Raw genomic sequence first — 17,669 nt, 5'->3', positions numbered from 1 at the left:
CAGCAGCAGCATCACCATGCTGGGGATGGCAGGGCAGGTGTTGTACCCCCCAACACATTCCCAGGTGCTTAAAAAATGATGGTTTATTAGAAATCAGACAGAAAACATTTTAAAAAAGATTTTTTTGAGATGAAGCATCTGACACAGAAATGAGAAGGGTAAAGTGAGGGGTATGGAGGCAGGTGGCTCCCAGGGGACACTGCTACAGGGGTATGCTGGTCCTAGAAAAAGTTGTAAAACCCCTTCTGAGACCCCCCCCCCCCCCCCCCCCCCCAGGGAAGGGGCAGTGATCCAGCACCCACCCCATATGAGGGACATGGGGCAGGGGCTCTGTGGTACCACCTGAAACATCCCCTGCCCTCCAAATCAAGGAATGGCATTTTGCTACCAGTTTTGGAGAAGCTTTGGAGCATCCCTGAACTCCACCAGTCCAGGCAGCTCCCAGAACCTGGGGTGGGGGATGGACACAAAAAAAACCAAAAACCTCTCCTATTTCTTGCCTAGCCCAAAGGCTTCACAGTTGGGGTGCAGAAGGAGGCTGGTGATCCATGGTTGCCCCCAGGATGAGGAGGAGGCTTCATGACTATCTGGCAGAGGGTAGGGGATACCAAATACAGCTCCCCCAGCCCAAATTCCTTGCAGAGAAGGAAGAAGAAAACCCAAGGGATGGGCAGAGACCACAGGTATGACAGAAGAGCAGTGGGAGCAGGGGCTGGCACAGAAACCTCAGCCCACCAGTGCAGCAAGCATGTCCATTCTCTGCTCCTCAGCCCCCCACTGCTGCCATGCATAGATGGTTTTCCCAACGCAGGGGATCTCTGGGCCCCTTGGAGGGCAGTGGTCTCATGCCAGGATCCTGGGCACGTGTCCCTTTGGCCTGGCTCTACCAAGCCCCTAGCAGAGAGCTGGCTCTACTCCCAGTCAATGGGACAGTGACAAATGGGCCACCCCCACACGGTCAGTCTTGCAAGAGGTGGACGAAGCTGGCAGGGAAGACTCCAGTGCGGGATCCATCACCCTCGATGAAGCCAACCTGGAGGTGCAGAAAAAGGGTTCAGGGGACTGCAAGTCTTATCTTGAGATATCAGCCCCAGAACTTCTTCCCTGCTCAATTCCAACAGGGATTTAGAGAGGCAAAGCTGTGGTGACACATCAGTGGAGCCCTCCTAGCCCTCCTCCATGCATACATGGGGCAGAAGTCCCCCATCTGTGCCCCCCAGAAAAACCCAGCCTCCAGAAGAGAACTGGAGGGGGAAAAGGACCACGATTTGGATCCCAGCACCTGTCCATGCCATGGTGACTCACCCAGATCTGCTCGTCCTCCTCCCGTGTCACCACGATGACCTCCCCCTTGGAGAAGGTCAGCTCTCGTGCCTTGTCTCCCTTGCAGTCAGCCACTGCCTTTACTCGCTTCTGCCTCCCCTTCGCCTGAAATGGGATCAAAAGGGGGTGACAGACCCCCCAAAGTCATCCAAAAGGTGGCAACAGGGATAGGACCCCCTAATCACTCCATCTGCCACCCCAGGATAAGAGGAGCTGGGATGCTTGGGGATGCAGAGGAGAATTTGCACCTACCGGAGCAAATCTTCTGGGCATGGGCACAGGGGGAACCTTGCTGAGAGCAGGGTCCTCAGGGCCACCAGGGCTCTGGGGGGACCCAGCCAACCCCATTTTGCCCACCGTGCCACCAATGCGCCGGTATGAGCGGGTGCTCTCTGAGCTGTGGGTGACAGTGGGAACAGTGTCACCCTCCCTCTGCTGTTGCCTTCCCCCACCCCACCCTGTTCTCCATCCTGTCAGGTCTCAGGGAGGTTAGGGCTTCCCCCATGGGACATGGATCTCACCCACAGCTCCCTGGATGCTGATGAAAAGGGTCCCCAGCACCCAAACTCCCTCAAATGAGCCCATCCCACCACATTTTCCCAAAGAAGAGAAAAAATACATATGATAACTGGCAGAGGATCTTGGTGTCCTCCCAGATAATCTGCATCATTGTCTCCAAGGACAACCCAGCATCCCCATAGCTGCCCTTGTCTCCTCCTGCATCCCAGGGTCACCATCAGTTTCTTTGGAGGGTGGGGACCCTTTTGCTTCACAGCAATTCTCCATGCCCATGGGGGTGGCAGAGGTTGAAGTTCACCCACCAGCACCATACAATGATCCCCCAACACCAAGTGCAACCCCAGTCTGGAGCAGGGTCCCTACCCAAACTTGACAGGGGGGATGTCAGGGACTGTGCTGCCTGGCAGGGGCTGTGTGGGTGGGGGACTCAGCTCTGGCCCCCGCCGACTGCTGCTCGTGTCCGTCTCGGAGCGGGTTTCCCAGTAGGCTGCCCACTGGCTCTCGGTGGGGCTGCGGGTGCTGGGGGTGCCATCCAGGGCACCCGTGCTGCTGGCACAGGGCAGGCTGTGTGGTGCCACTGCCTCTGCCGGCCCAGAGAAGTGGGGCTCCGATGCCTGCCGGGGCAGTTCAGGGCGTTCTGGGGGAACACACACAATGGGGACAATAAACTTGGTCTCTGGGGGAAGGCACAGCCCCACCATGATGACCCCCTCCTCCAACTCACCGGTGGGGCTGTGGCTGGGTTTGGGGCGAGAGCTGCCTCGCATAGGGTTTTTGAGGGGCAGCGGCGGGGGGATCTCCTCGCTGTGAGCCCGGCGGGGCGCAGTGCGCGAGGGCACCAGGATGCTCTCGTAGGTCTTGTTGGTGATGTCCATCCCCATGCAGCTCCAGCGGGTCTGGGGGCAGGCAGGCAGTGGGCTGGCAGCCAGTGGTGATGTGCCCTTGAAGGAGCGCTGGAGGGGGCTCACCTGGGGGTACACACACAGCTCCAGGGATGTCCCACTGCCACCAGCCCCCCAAAAGGGTCTGCACTCCCACAGCTCCCTTACTGGCGATGTGGAGGCCCCACCATCCCACAGTACCTTCTCCTCCAGCTCATCCTCACTGTCATAGGGCAACTCTGATGGGAGCTCCCAGTCATAGTCCACATGGATTTGCAGAGATAGCTTCCCTGCCTGCGCCTGCTCCAGCTGCCAGAGGGATGGGGCAGGTCAGGGGGATCTCAGGATGGGGCAGCCCACAGGGGTCTTGGCACTGGAGGGACACGTTCCAAAAGCCCCCCACCTTCATGCCAGTCCTCCTCAGGCACTTGATCCCCTCTCCCCACTGTGAGCTTCTCCCCCATTCCTCCATCCCACCTACCAGCTCCTCACACTCGCTGTACTTCAGCCTCCTCGCCACATCCAGAGCCGTCTCGCCTGCCGCGTTCACTGCCCAAGGGACAAAAGGGGGACAAATCCAAGTTGCAGCCTTACCATTCCCACCAAAGAACCCCAAAACCTCTGTCCCAAGCTCATACCTGTGGTGAAGGTGGCTTTCCCTTTCAGGAGCAGCTTGAGGCAGTTGGGCTGGTTATAGAGCGCACCATAGTGCAAGGCCGTGTTCCCATTCTGTGTCACCTGGTCCAGCGTTCCCCTGTGCAGGGCCAACAGCAGGAAAGTCAAGGCTTTGATACAAGCATCGGGTACATTCCTCCCATGAGAGAGAGGGGCAGGGAACACTGGGAGCCCTTGGGGACGCACCCATTCTGGATGATGAAGTCCACCAAGGGAAGGGAAGATCTGTCGGCGTGGCGTACGGCCATGTGCAGCGGCAGCTCGCCTGCATCCTGCCAAGAGATGGGAGTGAGAGATGACCCTGAGAGTGCTCATCTTTCCTCAGGATAAAGTGAAAAGAAGTACTGGATCCAAGAATGCTCATCTTCCCCCTGAATGAAGGGAAAAGGAGTGCTGGACACATGTATACTCATCTCCCAAGATATGGAAGGGAGAGGAGAGCTGGCCTCAACAATACTTCATCTCCTGTGTGTAGGAGAGAAGAAAGCTGGACCTAAGGATGCTCACCTTCCAACCAGCATATCCCTTCCCAAAGCCCAAGGCAACCCAGAGCACAGCCACCCAGAGAGGGAAAATCCATTCCCTGTTGGGTGCAGGCCTCACCTGACCCTCAGGGCTGGCCAGGGGCTTGGTCAGGTCATGCCCCTCGGCAAAGGCCTTGAGGAGGGCCAGGAGGTCACGGGCTTGAATGGCTTCCCAGAGGCCGTGGGGGTTGTCCTGGCTGCTTTTCTGAACATAGCGTCGCTCCATGTACTTGGCCATGATGTACTCCTTGCGCGCAGCCCTGCCAGAAGGGAGGCTTGGATGGGCATGGACACGGGCTGTGGAGCCCTGTGCTCCTGCCTTCTCCTGAAGCCTCAGGATCAAGGGTAAGCCTCCAAAGAGGTGCAGATCCCCACCACAATCCAGCAATGACACCAGGATGCCTCATCCCAGGGCTGTCTTAGATGGGCAGTGGCAGCATGGGGACAAGAATAGGGCACACACCATGCACTCCTTTTCCTTCTCCTCCTCTTCTTCCCAGCACACCCAAGTCCCTGACTCACATATCACTGCTGGCTGAAGGCTTGGGACAGTCCTGTGTGGGTAGCGCGGCCTCCATGATCTCATTGAAACGAGTGTTCCCAATGCTAACAGCCAGCTAGGGAGAGAGGAGAACAGAGGGACATAAACCCTCCTGGTCACACTCACCCTGTTCCAGCCAGATCCCATCCCAGAAGGAAGGAATCCATTGGATCCATCCAGGGCTTTCCCAGAGCAGCATCTTTGCCAGGATGATGCTCTCTTATGGCAGTGGAAATCTATTTTAGGAGGGAGAAAATCCTGGGGAGCTGCCAGCAGCGCCCTGCTTAGCAAACAGCTTTGCAGAGCCCCCCTTGCCCACACCACTGCACTGGGAAAACTGAGGCAAGTTTGCAAGCCCTGGAGCAAACTGGGGACAGATGGGATGGAGGAGAAGAAAGGAACCCTGTGTCACAGGAGGTTTGGGAGACACAGAGGGTGGTCCCCAAGGTGCCAGGAGATCTCTGGGCTCAGAGAGCAGCTTACCAGCAGCTCAGAGGTGCTGAGAACATCCAGAGTGAGGGACTGGATGCGGGAATAATGCACACCCAGCTCCCGATGGATGCCAGAGCACTCGATGCATGTCAGGATGCCAAGGTTGGTAGAGAGCCACGTGGGATCTGCAGTGGGAGCAGCGCGGGGCTCAGCGGCATGCCCAGCCCCCAAAGATGCTGTGACCCCCTGAACCCTGACTCACACCCAGGGCAAGGGGACACCCCAGGCCCTGACGTACCTGGGGCACCGCAGTCACAACACTGCTTGTTTCCTGGCATGTTCTTCACCTCACTGATAACCAGCCTGGTGAGCTCCTGCATGCCGCCGTCCACCCCGGTGCCTGCTGCCACCCCGCCACTGCCCCCATCCCCCTTGAAGGCATTGCTCAGGGCTTCATCCTTGCTGTTCTGCAGCACCGAGACCCACCTGGGCAGGAGGGAGGAGGAAGAGGAGGATGAGGAAGGCAGAGCAGGATCTGGCACGTCAAGGAGGAGGGATGGGCTGTGGCACTTACACAACACACTCTTGCTCATCCTCTGCTTGGAAGTGATATGTCCTGTTGTCTGCAGGGATGGGGAGAGAGGAGAGAAGGTGAAAGGAGAGAAGCTGTGTCTGCCACATCCCTTGAATTGTTTAAGCTTGGACAGGTCTTGGAGCAATCTGGTCTAGTGGAAGATATCCCGGCCCATGGTGCAGGGGTGGAACAAAACAGTCTTTAAGGTTACTTCCAACCTAAACCATTCTAAGATTCTATGGTCTAGGGATGCCAAGGAATCAGATGAAATCTCTTCAAAGGAGCTGCTTAATTACAAATTAAATCACTGCACATCACTCTCCCATCACCTGAGCCCTGTCACAATCTCTTCACAATCTCTTTTTGTCTCAGCTTTCTAGCCCTCACTGGATTGGTCCTTCATCTGTAAAGACAGCCAGGAAGATACCCAGAGCCAGATTAAAGAGGGTGCCACTGTGTTTCAGAGGGAAAACTCACTCCAAAAAGGGAGAGGTCCCACCAAAGCCTCCACCTCCAGGTCAAACACCTCACACCCCAGCCACTGCACCTCATCCCAGGTACTCACGTGTCACCAGGTCAAAGCATTTTTTCTCCTCAGCATGGGGCCGCACCTGGCAGGTGAGGAGGTTCAGCTTCACAGGGGGACGGTTTATCTGCAGGGTGAGAGGACCGAGGTGGGTTAAAGGACCAGGAATGAATGGGATGGGCATCACCATCTCCAGTGGCAACTGTGGTGGTACAACTACCACCACAGATGGTTTCTCTCGGGATAACCATGCAAATCAGACTTTGTCTGACTCATTTCAGAAGAACAGGAACCCTTTGCAGGAGAACATGGCTCCAAGAGGTCCCTCTGTCCCTCCTGCAGTTTCCAGCCTCCACCGCCAGGGGGCAGCCCTTCCCTCCCAACCAGCCCATCCCCTTTGGGCTCGTCTGGAGCCGCATTGTCCGTCGGCCTGCCCCCGCCAGCATCACCTCCTCTCCCATAGACAGACACGGGGCACCACCCTGGGACCCCCGTCAGATACAGGGCACTTTCTTTAAACTGTCCAGTCTCATCCTGCATTGATTTTTAAGCCAGGCAGATTTGTGATCAGTTTTGGCAAAATTAAACCTGAAATCCAATGGACACCAAGCCCCAAAGGGTGCACATAAAAGGGTCAGGGCTGCAGCCCCCACCCTCCCCACCGTGCTGTGGGAGATGGTCAGGCAGCCATACTTCACACCACACTTCCTCTTCTGCCACACTTTGCGGATCCTGAGAAAAAGGAAGAGGAGGAGTGAGGATTGCACAGCTGCAACCACCCACATCCACATCCCAAACCAGCCATGGCAGAGGCCTGATGGGAGTTCTGGATATGGGGTTATGCTTTCTCTAACTCATAGAATACTAAATGTCCTGTGAGCTGGATTTCAGCTCTGGACCTCCCATGAGCACTGACAATGTCAGGATGAAGCCAAGAGCTCTCCAGGATAACACTCATCCTCACCCATCACTCTTCTTGTACAGGAATCCTGACTTCTCTGTCCCGTACTGCTTGTTGCCTTGGTGCTGGTGGATACTGTAGCCACTGCCAGAGTTCTTCCTGTTCAAGTTTTCCTGAAAAAAAGACAATAAAAAAGCAAAGTGAGAGGCACAGAGGTGGCTGCTGCCCCAGGTGACCTTGTCCTTACGGAGGTGCAATGTGTCCAGAAGATGCCAGACAGCCCCATGCCCACCCAGCATCCAAATGTCTCCAGGTCCCTGGAGAGGTTAACCCAGCTCCCCTCTCCCAAACTAACCCCAGCGTACTCAGCACCTCCCAATGCTCCTTCCCAGCTCTTCCCTGCCCATCCTGGGGTCTCACCTCCTTGTTCTCCAGCTGCAGGATGTTGCGGAGGGAATCACGGGTCTGCGTGAGCTGCTTCACCTCCTCCTCCTGTGCTTGGCGCAGCTGCAGAGGGAGCAGCTGCCCTCAGGGCTGCCCTGAGCACAGGTGCTGGCCGGGGCTGGCACAGGGACGGGAGCATCCCGGGGGACAGGCTGAGGGCACTGCATGGCAGCGGGAAGGCCTTACCGCATGCAGGGACACGGCGAGCTTCTCAATGAAGGGGTAGAGATTCTGGGCAGCCTTCCAGCCGTCTTGGAAGAAACTGGGTGTTTGTTGAGGGTGATTAAGATGCAGATGGGGAAGATGGAGGAAAAAAGAGGGTTTTTAGAGAAATTGTGGCAGGAGATCATGGCGATCCCCTCCCTGGTACTTGCTTTGTGGCTCCCTGGCTACGGGGATCTGGAGAGAGCCCAACAAAGGCCAAGTCTAACCCATGGGGTTTGGATACCCCAAATGTTTGGGATGTTTGGCATGCAGGATTGGCCTCTTGTTTAATCCCAGCTCAACTCACTGGGGAGCAGTGCTGCCAAAAGCCACAATCTCAGGGGTCCCTGGGTCACAGTCCCAGTCAAAGACATGCTTTTAAGCACCATGACAGTCTCAACCTGCCTCAGTTTCGCCACTTGAGAGCTGGAGGAGATGATGACTCCCACACACTGCTATTCCAGCCTCACAGAGCAACGGGAAAGGCAAGGGGATGTTGATCCTCACTCCAAACACCCTTGTTACAAGCCCCATGGCTAAAGCCAGAGGTGCTCAGCTGAGCTCATCCCTGGAAATCTATCCAGAAACCAAATAATCAGATACATCTCAAGCCAATGCCCCTCCCACTGCCCCATGGACACGTTTACAGCTCCTCAAGACAACAAAGCACATTTCAACTCCCCAGAGAAAACTGAGAAGTGATGAGCTCTGCCCAGTATCTCCACTAACAGCTTTATGGCTCTGGGATGAGAGCAGAAGACCCCAGACCCTCGTGGGACCACCCAAGGGTGACAACCAGTCCCATCTTAACCCAGGTGGCACCTACTTGTGCTGAGCGTGGAAAAATTTGATGAGGCTCTGCAGGAAATCTGGTCCCTGCTTCATCTGAGACTCTCTGGCTTTTAGCAGGTACTGGACGGGAAGAAAACACCTGGTTAGCTGACAGAGACAAGGACCAGCTGAAAATATCCCAGAGGAAAGAGCAAGAGCCTGCCTAGCCCTTGATTCCCTTCCCAGCAAGGGAGGAAGGTTAAAACACTGGCTGGGTTTCAAGAAGTCAAGTCATGATGTTGGATTTGAAGGCAGCTCACTGGGGACCACCCTCAAAAACCTGGCTCTGGAAGTCCTCCAAGACATGGAAAGTTCAAGGACTGAGGCAGGCCTCCAGGCTTTCCAGCCCAGCATGCTTCTCCTACTGCTCATTACTTCTGGAGTTAATAAATAACCAAAACTCAAGGCAGCTTGTGAAGGAAAGAAAAAACACAACAAAAAAGGCCAAATGCTTTTTAAGATATGGCCTTTTTATTCCCAAAAAATCAGATTCCAAGAAGCGAGCACCTGCAGCACACCAGCACTGGAGGTCTGCTGAGGTGCCCCGTGGGATGGGGAATTTCAGCTTTATGCATCAAACCCATTCATCAGCTGCAGGCAGGGAAGGAAACACACTGACTCTCGCTCACCCTAAGTAAAAGAAGGAGGGGAAGAGATTTTCCCCCTGCAAGCTCCTCTCCAGCTGCTGGAACGGTTTTGAGTGGGGAGCGAGGGGAGGGGGAGGCAGCCCTGAGCTCTGGGGGCTTTCCAGGGTGAGACAGAGCTCCTGGAATGGAGCCTCACCATGCCCCAGGCACGGCAGACACCCTGAGGGGTCACTGGACTGGGCACGGCTGTTAAAGTACTCCATGACAGCTGGAGAGGCCAAGTCAATGTCAGGGAGCACATCCCACCTAGAAAAGGCCACATGTGCCCAGCTCCTGTAGGATGTCCCTGCCCTGCCACCCACATCCCACGGTGACAGTGGCAGCAGAGCATCCCAGGCAGCGCTGGCTGGGACCTGTGAACAAAGGGATGCTCCCACAGCCCTGAGGGTGTGAGACGGCCCACGATGAGGAGACACCACCACCCCATGGAATGAAACAGGACCCTGGAATAGCAAAACCCACCTTCCAATAAACCTATGTGCATCATATGGGCCCCCAGCCACCCAGAAGAACTGCCCTCCCATTTCCAGGGCCAGCAGCAGCTCTCATGCATGCAGAAACACGGGTGCACATGCCCTGCTCCAGCTCCCACCTCTCCATGTGCTGTTATTTATCCCACAGTGGAGCTATTCAAGGGAGTGACTCATCTGGCCGGGTCCCAGCTGCGAGGCAGGCAGAGCCTCCTACCCACAACCCCTGTTCTTTGCTGGGGGGCATGGGGCGGCACCAGGATCTGGCCCTCAGGAACATGGGAGACCTCTGGGACAACCCATGGCAGACTTGTTTCCTGCTCTGCCACCCTCGAAGTTTATGGGGCTGCTGAGTGTCTGGAACCAGGACACTTGGGTTCCTCCTTGCTGCAGGGCTTTGAAATTGAGTCTCCTTCATTTATTCCCATCTGATCTCTTGAGCATGACTGCAAGGACCTAGAATTGACAAGGATCTGAGGTGACTTGTGACCCCCTTCATCAAAGCCAGGAGCAGTTTTGAGGATAGGCAAAAACCACAAAGCCAACCTCACGGACGTTAGCCAAAAAGCTTATTTTTTACCCAAATGCCACCCAAGGAAGGGTAGGAGTGGGGCTGGGGGGACATGGAAGAAAGGCCAGGCCACCCTTATGGGGCACCATGGGTGCCATTTGGAGCTGCATTACACAGGGACCTCAGTAGGGGGATGGGATGGGATGGGATGGGATGGGATGGGATGGGATGGGATGGGATGGGATGGGATGGGATGGGATGGGATGGGATGGGATGGGATGGGATGGGATGGGGATCCCCGAGCTGGGACCATGATGGGGCACAGGGAGAAGGGAACGGACAAGGGTCCCCCACAGCACACAGGTGGGGCTGCTTTGGTGTCGGATACTGGGAGAGAGAGGCTCTGATGTCCCTCCACAGCTTCTAGCAGAGCGGTCCCCCGTGCCCCCCGGGACTCTGTTCCTGGGGGGGAAAAGTCCCCAGTCCCCTTGGCACAGCCCCCACCTCACACATGTGGAGCTGCAAGAGCCGCCGCTCCTTCTGCATGTCCTCGGCCACCTCCACTGCTGCAGGCTCTGCCTGGATGACCCCAGCCACGCGGGCTCGTTCCTTCTCCTTCTCCATCTTTCCCCTGTGGAATGGGATGAAGGTGGGCTGGGGACATCCCTGCTCTGAGGGGTGTCCCATGCAGGAGGCTACAGTGGGGATGGGATCAGGAGAAATATCGCCAGGCCCTTTCCAGCCCCTCTCCCTTTCCCCTTTGGGAAAAGCTGGACCAGAACCCTCCCCATGACAGATTGGCACCATTGGTGCCTGGCTCCAGTCCAGGGACAAAACACCTTTGTGCAGAGTGGGATTAGGTAGATTTTGCCAGAGGCAGCATGCTACTTACACTTTGGTCTCATAATCCTTCCAGGCCTTTTCAATCTGCTTCTTGGAATCCTGTGGCAAAGGAAAAAGGGGGTGGCAGCTGCCAGGGAAAGCAAAAGAGCCGGTGGCACTAAATGGGCCAAGAGCTTTGCTCTGCATTGCTGCACCCCTTGAGGGTGACGAGTGTCCCTATCAGGTCTTCACCCCTTACTTCTGTCACTCCCAACCCTCACTGCTTCCTTCCACGCCCTGGTGCTAGCTCCTCCCTTCTCCTGGCCACAGACATGAGCTGAATCCATACCAGAGGTCTCGCTGCAGAATGTCACCAAATGAGTGACCCTGGGGACAGGACTTACCAGGCGGCCATCCTTCAGCTGCCCCTTCAACAGGCTGTCCAGGGGGAAGGACACGATGTTATTCAGGTTCTGCACCTGCAGAAGGTAGACATAGGGCCACCCCACGGTGAGGGAAGTCAGGGAGCTGTAGCCCCAGGTCTTCCCCAGTGCCAGGGACCTCCCCCCAACTCTGTCACTGCCCCAGGAAGGGTTAAAGAGGCTGGAAGGGTGGCTGAATCCAGGATCCTGGCAGAGGGCACGCTGGGGCTTGTTGGAACTGGCTGCAAGATGTCTGACGAATGTGGCCCTTCCCACAAACCACACCAGCAGCATAGCTGCCAAAAACAAAGCTGTCTTCCCCCACTGACACCTCATCCCTGTCCCCAGCATCCAGCAGCACGACCAGCCCCTCCATAGTCCTGTGATACAAAGAGCTCACCCATGTCAAAGGGGCTTCCCAAAATGCCTCCCTTTTTTGGGATCTGGGGATAGCAGTGCAGCCACCACTATGCCTACCAGTGCTGTGCAGGGGTCTGTGGTGAGGACATGGGAGCCCACTGCTGTCCTGGCCTCCCTCCGTGCAGCCCACGGAGCAGCGCCCCATTTTAGAGCTGTGAGAGCAGCTCCAGCACCCACATGGGACTTCCCCAGTGTACCCAGATTTCTTTTAAAGGGTTTTGGTCCTCTGCAGCACCTGAGGAGAAACCCAGCCCCAGGGCACAGGACCACCCCCAAACCAGGGGTAATGGGGGAGCTCCAGGGAGACTCTAGGAGGGGAAACAGCTTTTTGGATCTGGTTTTGGCACAGAACTCACTCAGCAGCATGTGGGGCAGGAGGTGGGGACCCTCAGAACTGGTCCAACTCCTCCATCAGGACAGTTCTGCAGAGCTCTACTGGAGCACGGGAGTCCAGCAGGCTATGACAGCCAGGATGGGGAAGGGGAGGAGGAGGGAGGCCCAGATTGGGGTAACTGGGAGAGGAACACATAAAAAGTCTGAAATTCTTGCTGGGGGAAGGGCAGCAGAAATCAATTTCCTCCTTAAGCAAAGCCAGGGGCCAAGAACACCCTTTGGAGAGGGGGATTTGAAAGTGAAAAGAGAGGGGGCCACATGGGACCCCCCCAGGGATTTGCTGCTGGGCATGCATGAACCCAGCTTCATTCAGGACCTGAGTTTTCCATCAGAGCCATTCCTGGCTCGGCTCACAGCCGCCTCTGCCTGCTCCCCATGGCCCCACTGTGCAGCCCAGCGTGGCTTTGATTTACTCTTGGCAAGCAAGATCAGAGATGCAATTGATGTGAGAAAAAAACAGAAAGCAAGAAAAAAGGGAAAAATGAAAATAGCAGCCCCAGCTTCCCATTAGATCCCAGTGTCAATGGCCCCAGGGAGCTGGGAGTGAGCTATAAATCCAGTAATGAGGGTATCAGATGGTCTGAGAGCACTGAGAATGTGTCCCTGAGCCCAAGGTAGGAGGTAGGGATTGCTGCATGTGGTGGAGGGCAGCTAAATTAGAAGGAGGGGAGCTGCACTGGTTGGTGGGGGATTCCAAATCCAAGTGGCTTTGGGACAGCTCACCAGATTCTTGAAGAGTGCAGTGACCTCACGAGTGAAGACCGCCAGGTTTAGGAAGCCGGTAGAGAGCTCATGGTTGTTCTGGGACAGGTGGTTGTTGCCAAAGTTCTCCAGGGCCTCACTGTACTGTTCTTCATTCTCCACATGGGCTGTATGGAGAGACACCAAAGAGGGACATGCGGTGACCCTGCAGCACCCGACACATTAAGGTCACACCATCTCTCCATCCCCTTCTAACAGAGCCGGCCCAATCCTAATGCAGGACAGCAGCAGTGCCACAAAACAACCTCCCTAAGGTTCTCAATTTTTCCTTTTCATATATATTTCAGACAGTTTTTGGCACCTAAGCACATTATCAGGTCATGTCATGTGGTTCCACCAGCAGCTAGCATCCACCTCCTTACTTTTTTTGGGTTTGCCACCCACCTCTGTAGCAAATCTGGACTGATCCTGCTGGACAACACCACCGGAATATCCAAAACAAGCTTCCTAAGGCTCTCCATTTCCCACTTTATACAATTTTAAGACAATTTTTGGCACCTTAGCATGTTTCCAGACTAGCAAGCTTGTAGCACCCAAGCAGCAAATAGCCCCAGGCTCAGCAGCACCCACAGCTGCCCGATGTGACCATTGCTGGTGGAGGATGGGGCTATCACACAACCCCAGCCCCATGCTCTGGGTATGCCCATCATCTCCCTAAGCCCAACTCACTGAGCCCGGAGATGTGAATAGCTTTCACATATTTCCTGATCCTCTGGAGCACAGCTTGGTCCCCATCCAGGCTCTGCAATAGCAAAGAGAGAAAACAAATGGAGCTCATTAGCCAAGCATGGCTGCCACTCCCCCAGCCCAGCTGGCCCTTGGAAAGGCTGCAACTCTACTGTGCAGATGTGTGGGGTGGGATCCAAGCTCCCAGGGCTGGGAAAGGAGCTGGAGGCATCCTGGGATGCTGGAACCACAGCGTCCAGCCGGTCTCCTGCCAGGGCTGTGGTCCCAATAGCTTTGCTGCCAGGCAGGGCTTTGGCTGGCTACAGAGAGGAGGGTTTGAGCAAGACAGTAGGAGGAGGCAAGAGGCTCTTTGGATCCCAGCAGCTTCTATTAAGCATGGAAAGCTTAATAGAAAGCCAGCTTCGCTGGCTCTTGCAGGGACTGTTTCAACCAAGGAGGAGTTGAAGCATCATGTAGCACATAAGCCCATCCCCATGGCTCAGAACCAGGCGAGATGTGTGAGGGTGCTCAGCTCTCACAGGACCCATGTCCTGCTGATGGGGACCTAAATCCCATAAACCCTTGTGCTGATTGTGTGCTAAACCACAACAATCCCACAATGAGCAATGTGGCTTTCCAAACCCCCCCAGCTCATGCATGATCTTGCCCCATGGTCCCCAGCACCACGAGTCTCCCTGCAGCCCCATCACCCAGATCCTGCTCTGGTTTGCAGATCTCCCCATCCTCCCATCTCTTCCTACCTGTATAGCCCTGATTTGCCCCCTAAGCACCACAACAAATTCAACCCCACCAAGCCCTGTGACAAACCCACCCCACTCAACCCAAGGGCAAGGGGCTGTGGTGCTGCCAGCACAAGCATCTGAGCACACGCTGGCCCCAGCATCAGGAAAGGGTTAAGGGTGGCTTGGCTGCAGGTACCAGAGCCATGATAACAGGCTGGAAATATTTAGAGGGCGTGAACAGCAGAAAGGGCAGGGATGAAACCTCGGAGGAATTACAATAAAGAGGCTCTCTCTCTGCTTGAGCTCTGTTGAAGGTTTTCGGGCTGATGTCAAGGCTGATTTCCTGACAGCAGGGTCAGCCCAGCTTCAGCACTGCTCTCTTCGCCAGATGGGATGCTGCCAGGATGAACTGGCTTGGAGCAGACTGGGGCTGAGGTGGGAGCCAAACCCCTGCTCAGGAGTCTTGCAATGCATCTACAGAGGGGAGAATGTTGGGGTGCACCAAAGCCCCTCATGGCCCTTCTCTGTGTCACATCCAGGTGCACCAAACTCTCCAGAGCAGAGATATTCCCTGCCTCTGGGGGAACTCAGGGCTGGATGCCTGGATGCTCCAGGCTTGCAAACCTGGCAGAGTCTTAGGAAGGGGAAACTGAGGTAGCATGAGATGCTTTGGAAGCATCACTGGGAAAATGTGGGAAGACACTCCTTCAAGTGTCCAGGATGGAGCAGCTCATCCTGGTGCCAGCTCACAGCTGCTGGATGCAGAATGCAGGGCTGGTGCAGAGCAGGGATGATCCAGGGAAGGACACAGGGAAGGGCTTTCAGGAAGGGGTCTGTGCATCTACCAGCGGGCACAGGGCAAGCAGAGACAAGTATTTGGGTGGTTAACACAGAGGCAATCACTGTACAGTGCTGCTGGCACCTGCAAGCAGCACTGGCATCCCCAATGTACCAGACTGGCTGCTGGGAACACAGTCCTTGGCTGCTCAGGAGTGGAGGAGCAGAGATGTCTGGAGCCCCCGTTGGCACCCATCATCCCCCAGGCCCAGCTCAAGGGCTTCTGGTCAGGGGGCAGCTGAGGACATTGGCATAACAGGGACATCAGCAGGAGGAATTCCCCATGGGATGGAGGAAGGGATGAATGCACACCTGCACCACAGCTAGCTGGGCTCGCAGCCGGGGGACCTCAGGCAGGATGTTCAATGGAGGCCATTCTTCTCCCTGCCCCGCTGCTGCCGGCTCGTGCTACCCAGCGAAGGAGCCGCCACGGGTGCCAGAGCCAGGATGCCAAGCTGTCAGGCCAGGAGCAGTATGTGGCACTGCCCTCGGGGACAGGGTGAGCTGGGAGCCATCTGCCAGCAGCCTCTGCCATGTCACCCTGCCCTAGTCCAGAGGTGCCCAGTCCCCTCTGATGTGCACACAGCACCCAGCACCAACCACCAAGGGCTGGATTCAGCCTTCCGAGCCCACTCCAGAGACTTCAGGCTCTGTCTCTGCAGCAGCCCCAGGGATCCTGAAGTCCCACAAACACCGGGGAGAGGACCCTCTTTAATCTCAGGAGGTAAACTGAGGCACAAAGTAGCTCTGGGCAATATCAGGATGTCTCCTTAGTGTTAAGCAGCAATCTCCAGTCCTCTCCCTGCTCACTCCTGCCCCCGATTGAGATCAGCTCCTATCTTGGGTGCATGTGTCCATGCTTTGTCCCAGGGTCCTGGTGGGATGTAGCCATCCCTTCCCACCCAGCAGTCACTGGAGTTCAACCAGCATCCTTCACTCCCTCCTGCTCACCAAGCCACCTGCCAGTATTTGGGGTGGTGACAGGATGGATTATGGCTCAGTTTGGTCACAGAGCGTCTCTCCCCTCCCCCAGTGATCCCCAAATCTGCCACTGATTATCCCCCTTGCCTCATGCTATCACCATGTTGCAGCTCCAAAGATAGCAGGGAGCTGGTTTGCTCAGATTTCCCTTCTCCCCTCATGCTAGGACCAGGGGGATGCCAAAGGTCTAGCAGCAGGTTGGCCTCTTCCCCAGAGCCTCCAGTGGCATGGAGGGTTCAGCCCTGTGCCCTCCATGGCACATATGGCACAGCAGTCACGATTCCCAGCTATCTCTCATGCTTGCTGGAGCTTTACTAAGCCAAACCCAGAGACCCCCAGTCATTCCTGAGGGACGCATCTCTCCCCATCCCTTCATCCCTTAACCACAGCCTCTCCAAGCAGCCAAACAAAATTCCTGCTGTTCCCTCCTGGCTAGAGCCACCTCCTCCTTCCCCACTGGGAAGAGGATCCATGACAGTGACCAGCACGTGCTGATGGAGACCAAGATGCTACATGGTGCGTTCCCAGATTGCCAGGTGTGGGACACCCATCCCACTGCCCCCAGGTATCCCAGCAGCCCTTGCACCAGGAGCCCCCCACTCCCTGCCAGCTCTGGCTCTCCTTCAAAGTCATTCCTTAGCTAAGAGGCGTTGGCAAAAGCCACAGGACCAGCTGGAAGCTGCCTTTATTCCAGGCGGGAGGAGGATGAAGGCAACCCACCACCTTCACCCTTCCCAAAAAGGCTGCCGATGACTTTGGGGGAGATTGAAAATACTCCACAAGGAAGAGACCCCCCCAGCGACACCACATCCTATCGGGGCTGGCTCCAGTACAGGAGCTCGATAGTGGATAGAAATGTGGGGCTGATTCCCTGGGGGCATGCGCTGGTCCCGGTGGGAAAGAAGGATGCCCTGGCCCCAGGAGGGATGCCTTGATCCCCGGGAGGGGCAGGTGGGAATGCTCTGGCCCTACAAATAAGGAAACAGGCCACCCTGGCCTCGGGGTGATAGGGGATATGTCCTGGCCCCGGGGGGGCATTGGAGCTTTAAAGAAGCCTTTGCTCATTTCTACAGGCTTAGCTCCCCATAAAAGTACGATGGGGCTGCTCGGGAGATACAAACGGCCCCCCCATCCGAGGGTCCCAAACCACCCGTTCAGGATGACCAGCGTAGTCTCGGGATGAAAGGGTGGGCTCTGAAAAACAGAAGCCCGAGGGAGGCGCAAGCATCAAGGGACTAGCACCTATTGGTGCGGAGGTGTTCCCAGGCGGGATGCGCAGTCTGACCCCCCCGACCACACCCCCCGGCCTCGCTCACCTCCTCCAGAGCCCCCACGGTCCCCCGGCACTTCTGCATCTTGGAGGCAAAGGCGGCGGCCGGGGAACCGAGGTCCTCGCTGGCAACGGCCAAGAAGTCGGCCACGCTGAGCTGCTCGGGCATGGTGCGGAGGGCACCGGGGGCACTGGGCGGCAGCGGGGGCGGCGGGGAGCGCCTCCCCTGCGGAGCGCCCCAGGGTGCCGGCTCAGCCCGGCTCAGCGCCCCGCACCGCGCCGGCAGCCCCGCACCGCGAGCCCCGCACCGCGCCTCCCTCCGCCCGCTCCCGCCCTCCGCCGTCACGCGG

The 17,669-nt window shown here is 56.6% G+C and overlaps 1 protein-coding gene across 3 annotated transcripts; it reads right to left on the bottom strand.

Moving 5' to 3' along the window:
- Positions 1-63: 63 nt before the first annotated feature.
- On the bottom strand, positions 64-17,645 carry ASAP3 (ArfGAP with SH3 domain, ankyrin repeat and PH domain 3). Of its 3 annotated transcripts, XM_054648250.2 has the most exons (26): positions 17,366-17,645; positions 13,492-13,564; positions 12,784-12,929; positions 11,230-11,304; positions 10,896-10,945; positions 10,508-10,634; positions 8,371-8,456; positions 7,527-7,602; positions 7,317-7,403; positions 6,960-7,069; positions 6,658-6,727; positions 6,035-6,122; positions 5,470-5,518; positions 5,194-5,381; positions 4,947-5,080; positions 4,445-4,539; positions 4,002-4,182; positions 3,585-3,670; positions 3,362-3,477; positions 3,205-3,272; positions 2,925-3,032; positions 2,567-2,810; positions 2,206-2,479; positions 1,576-1,720; positions 1,306-1,428; positions 64-1,033 (listed from the first exon to the last, which is right to left on the bottom strand). In XM_054648250.2, the coding sequence occupies exons 1-26, from the start codon at positions 17,486-17,488 to the stop codon at positions 959-961; spliced, it is 2,997 nt and encodes a 998-aa protein (XP_054504225.1). In that variant the 5' UTR covers positions 17,489-17,645; the 3' UTR covers positions 64-958. The 3 variants fall into 3 exon arrangements, 2 of the variants coding, with proteins under 2 accessions (XP_054504225.1, XP_077045628.1); XR_013184981.1 differs by lacking the exon at positions 1,576-1,720; XM_077189513.1 differs by lacking the exon at positions 2,925-3,032.
- Between the last annotated feature and the right edge of the window lie 24 nt (positions 17,646-17,669).

This window comes from Agelaius phoeniceus, chromosome 22, assembly GCF_051311805.1.
Source record: "Agelaius phoeniceus isolate bAgePho1 chromosome 22, bAgePho1.hap1, whole genome shotgun sequence".
Taxonomy (NCBI): Eukaryota; Metazoa; Chordata; class Aves; order Passeriformes; family Icteridae; genus Agelaius; species Agelaius phoeniceus.
The sequence above is the reverse complement of the archived record's forward strand: the minus strand, read 5'-3'. Positions and strand labels throughout refer to the sequence as shown.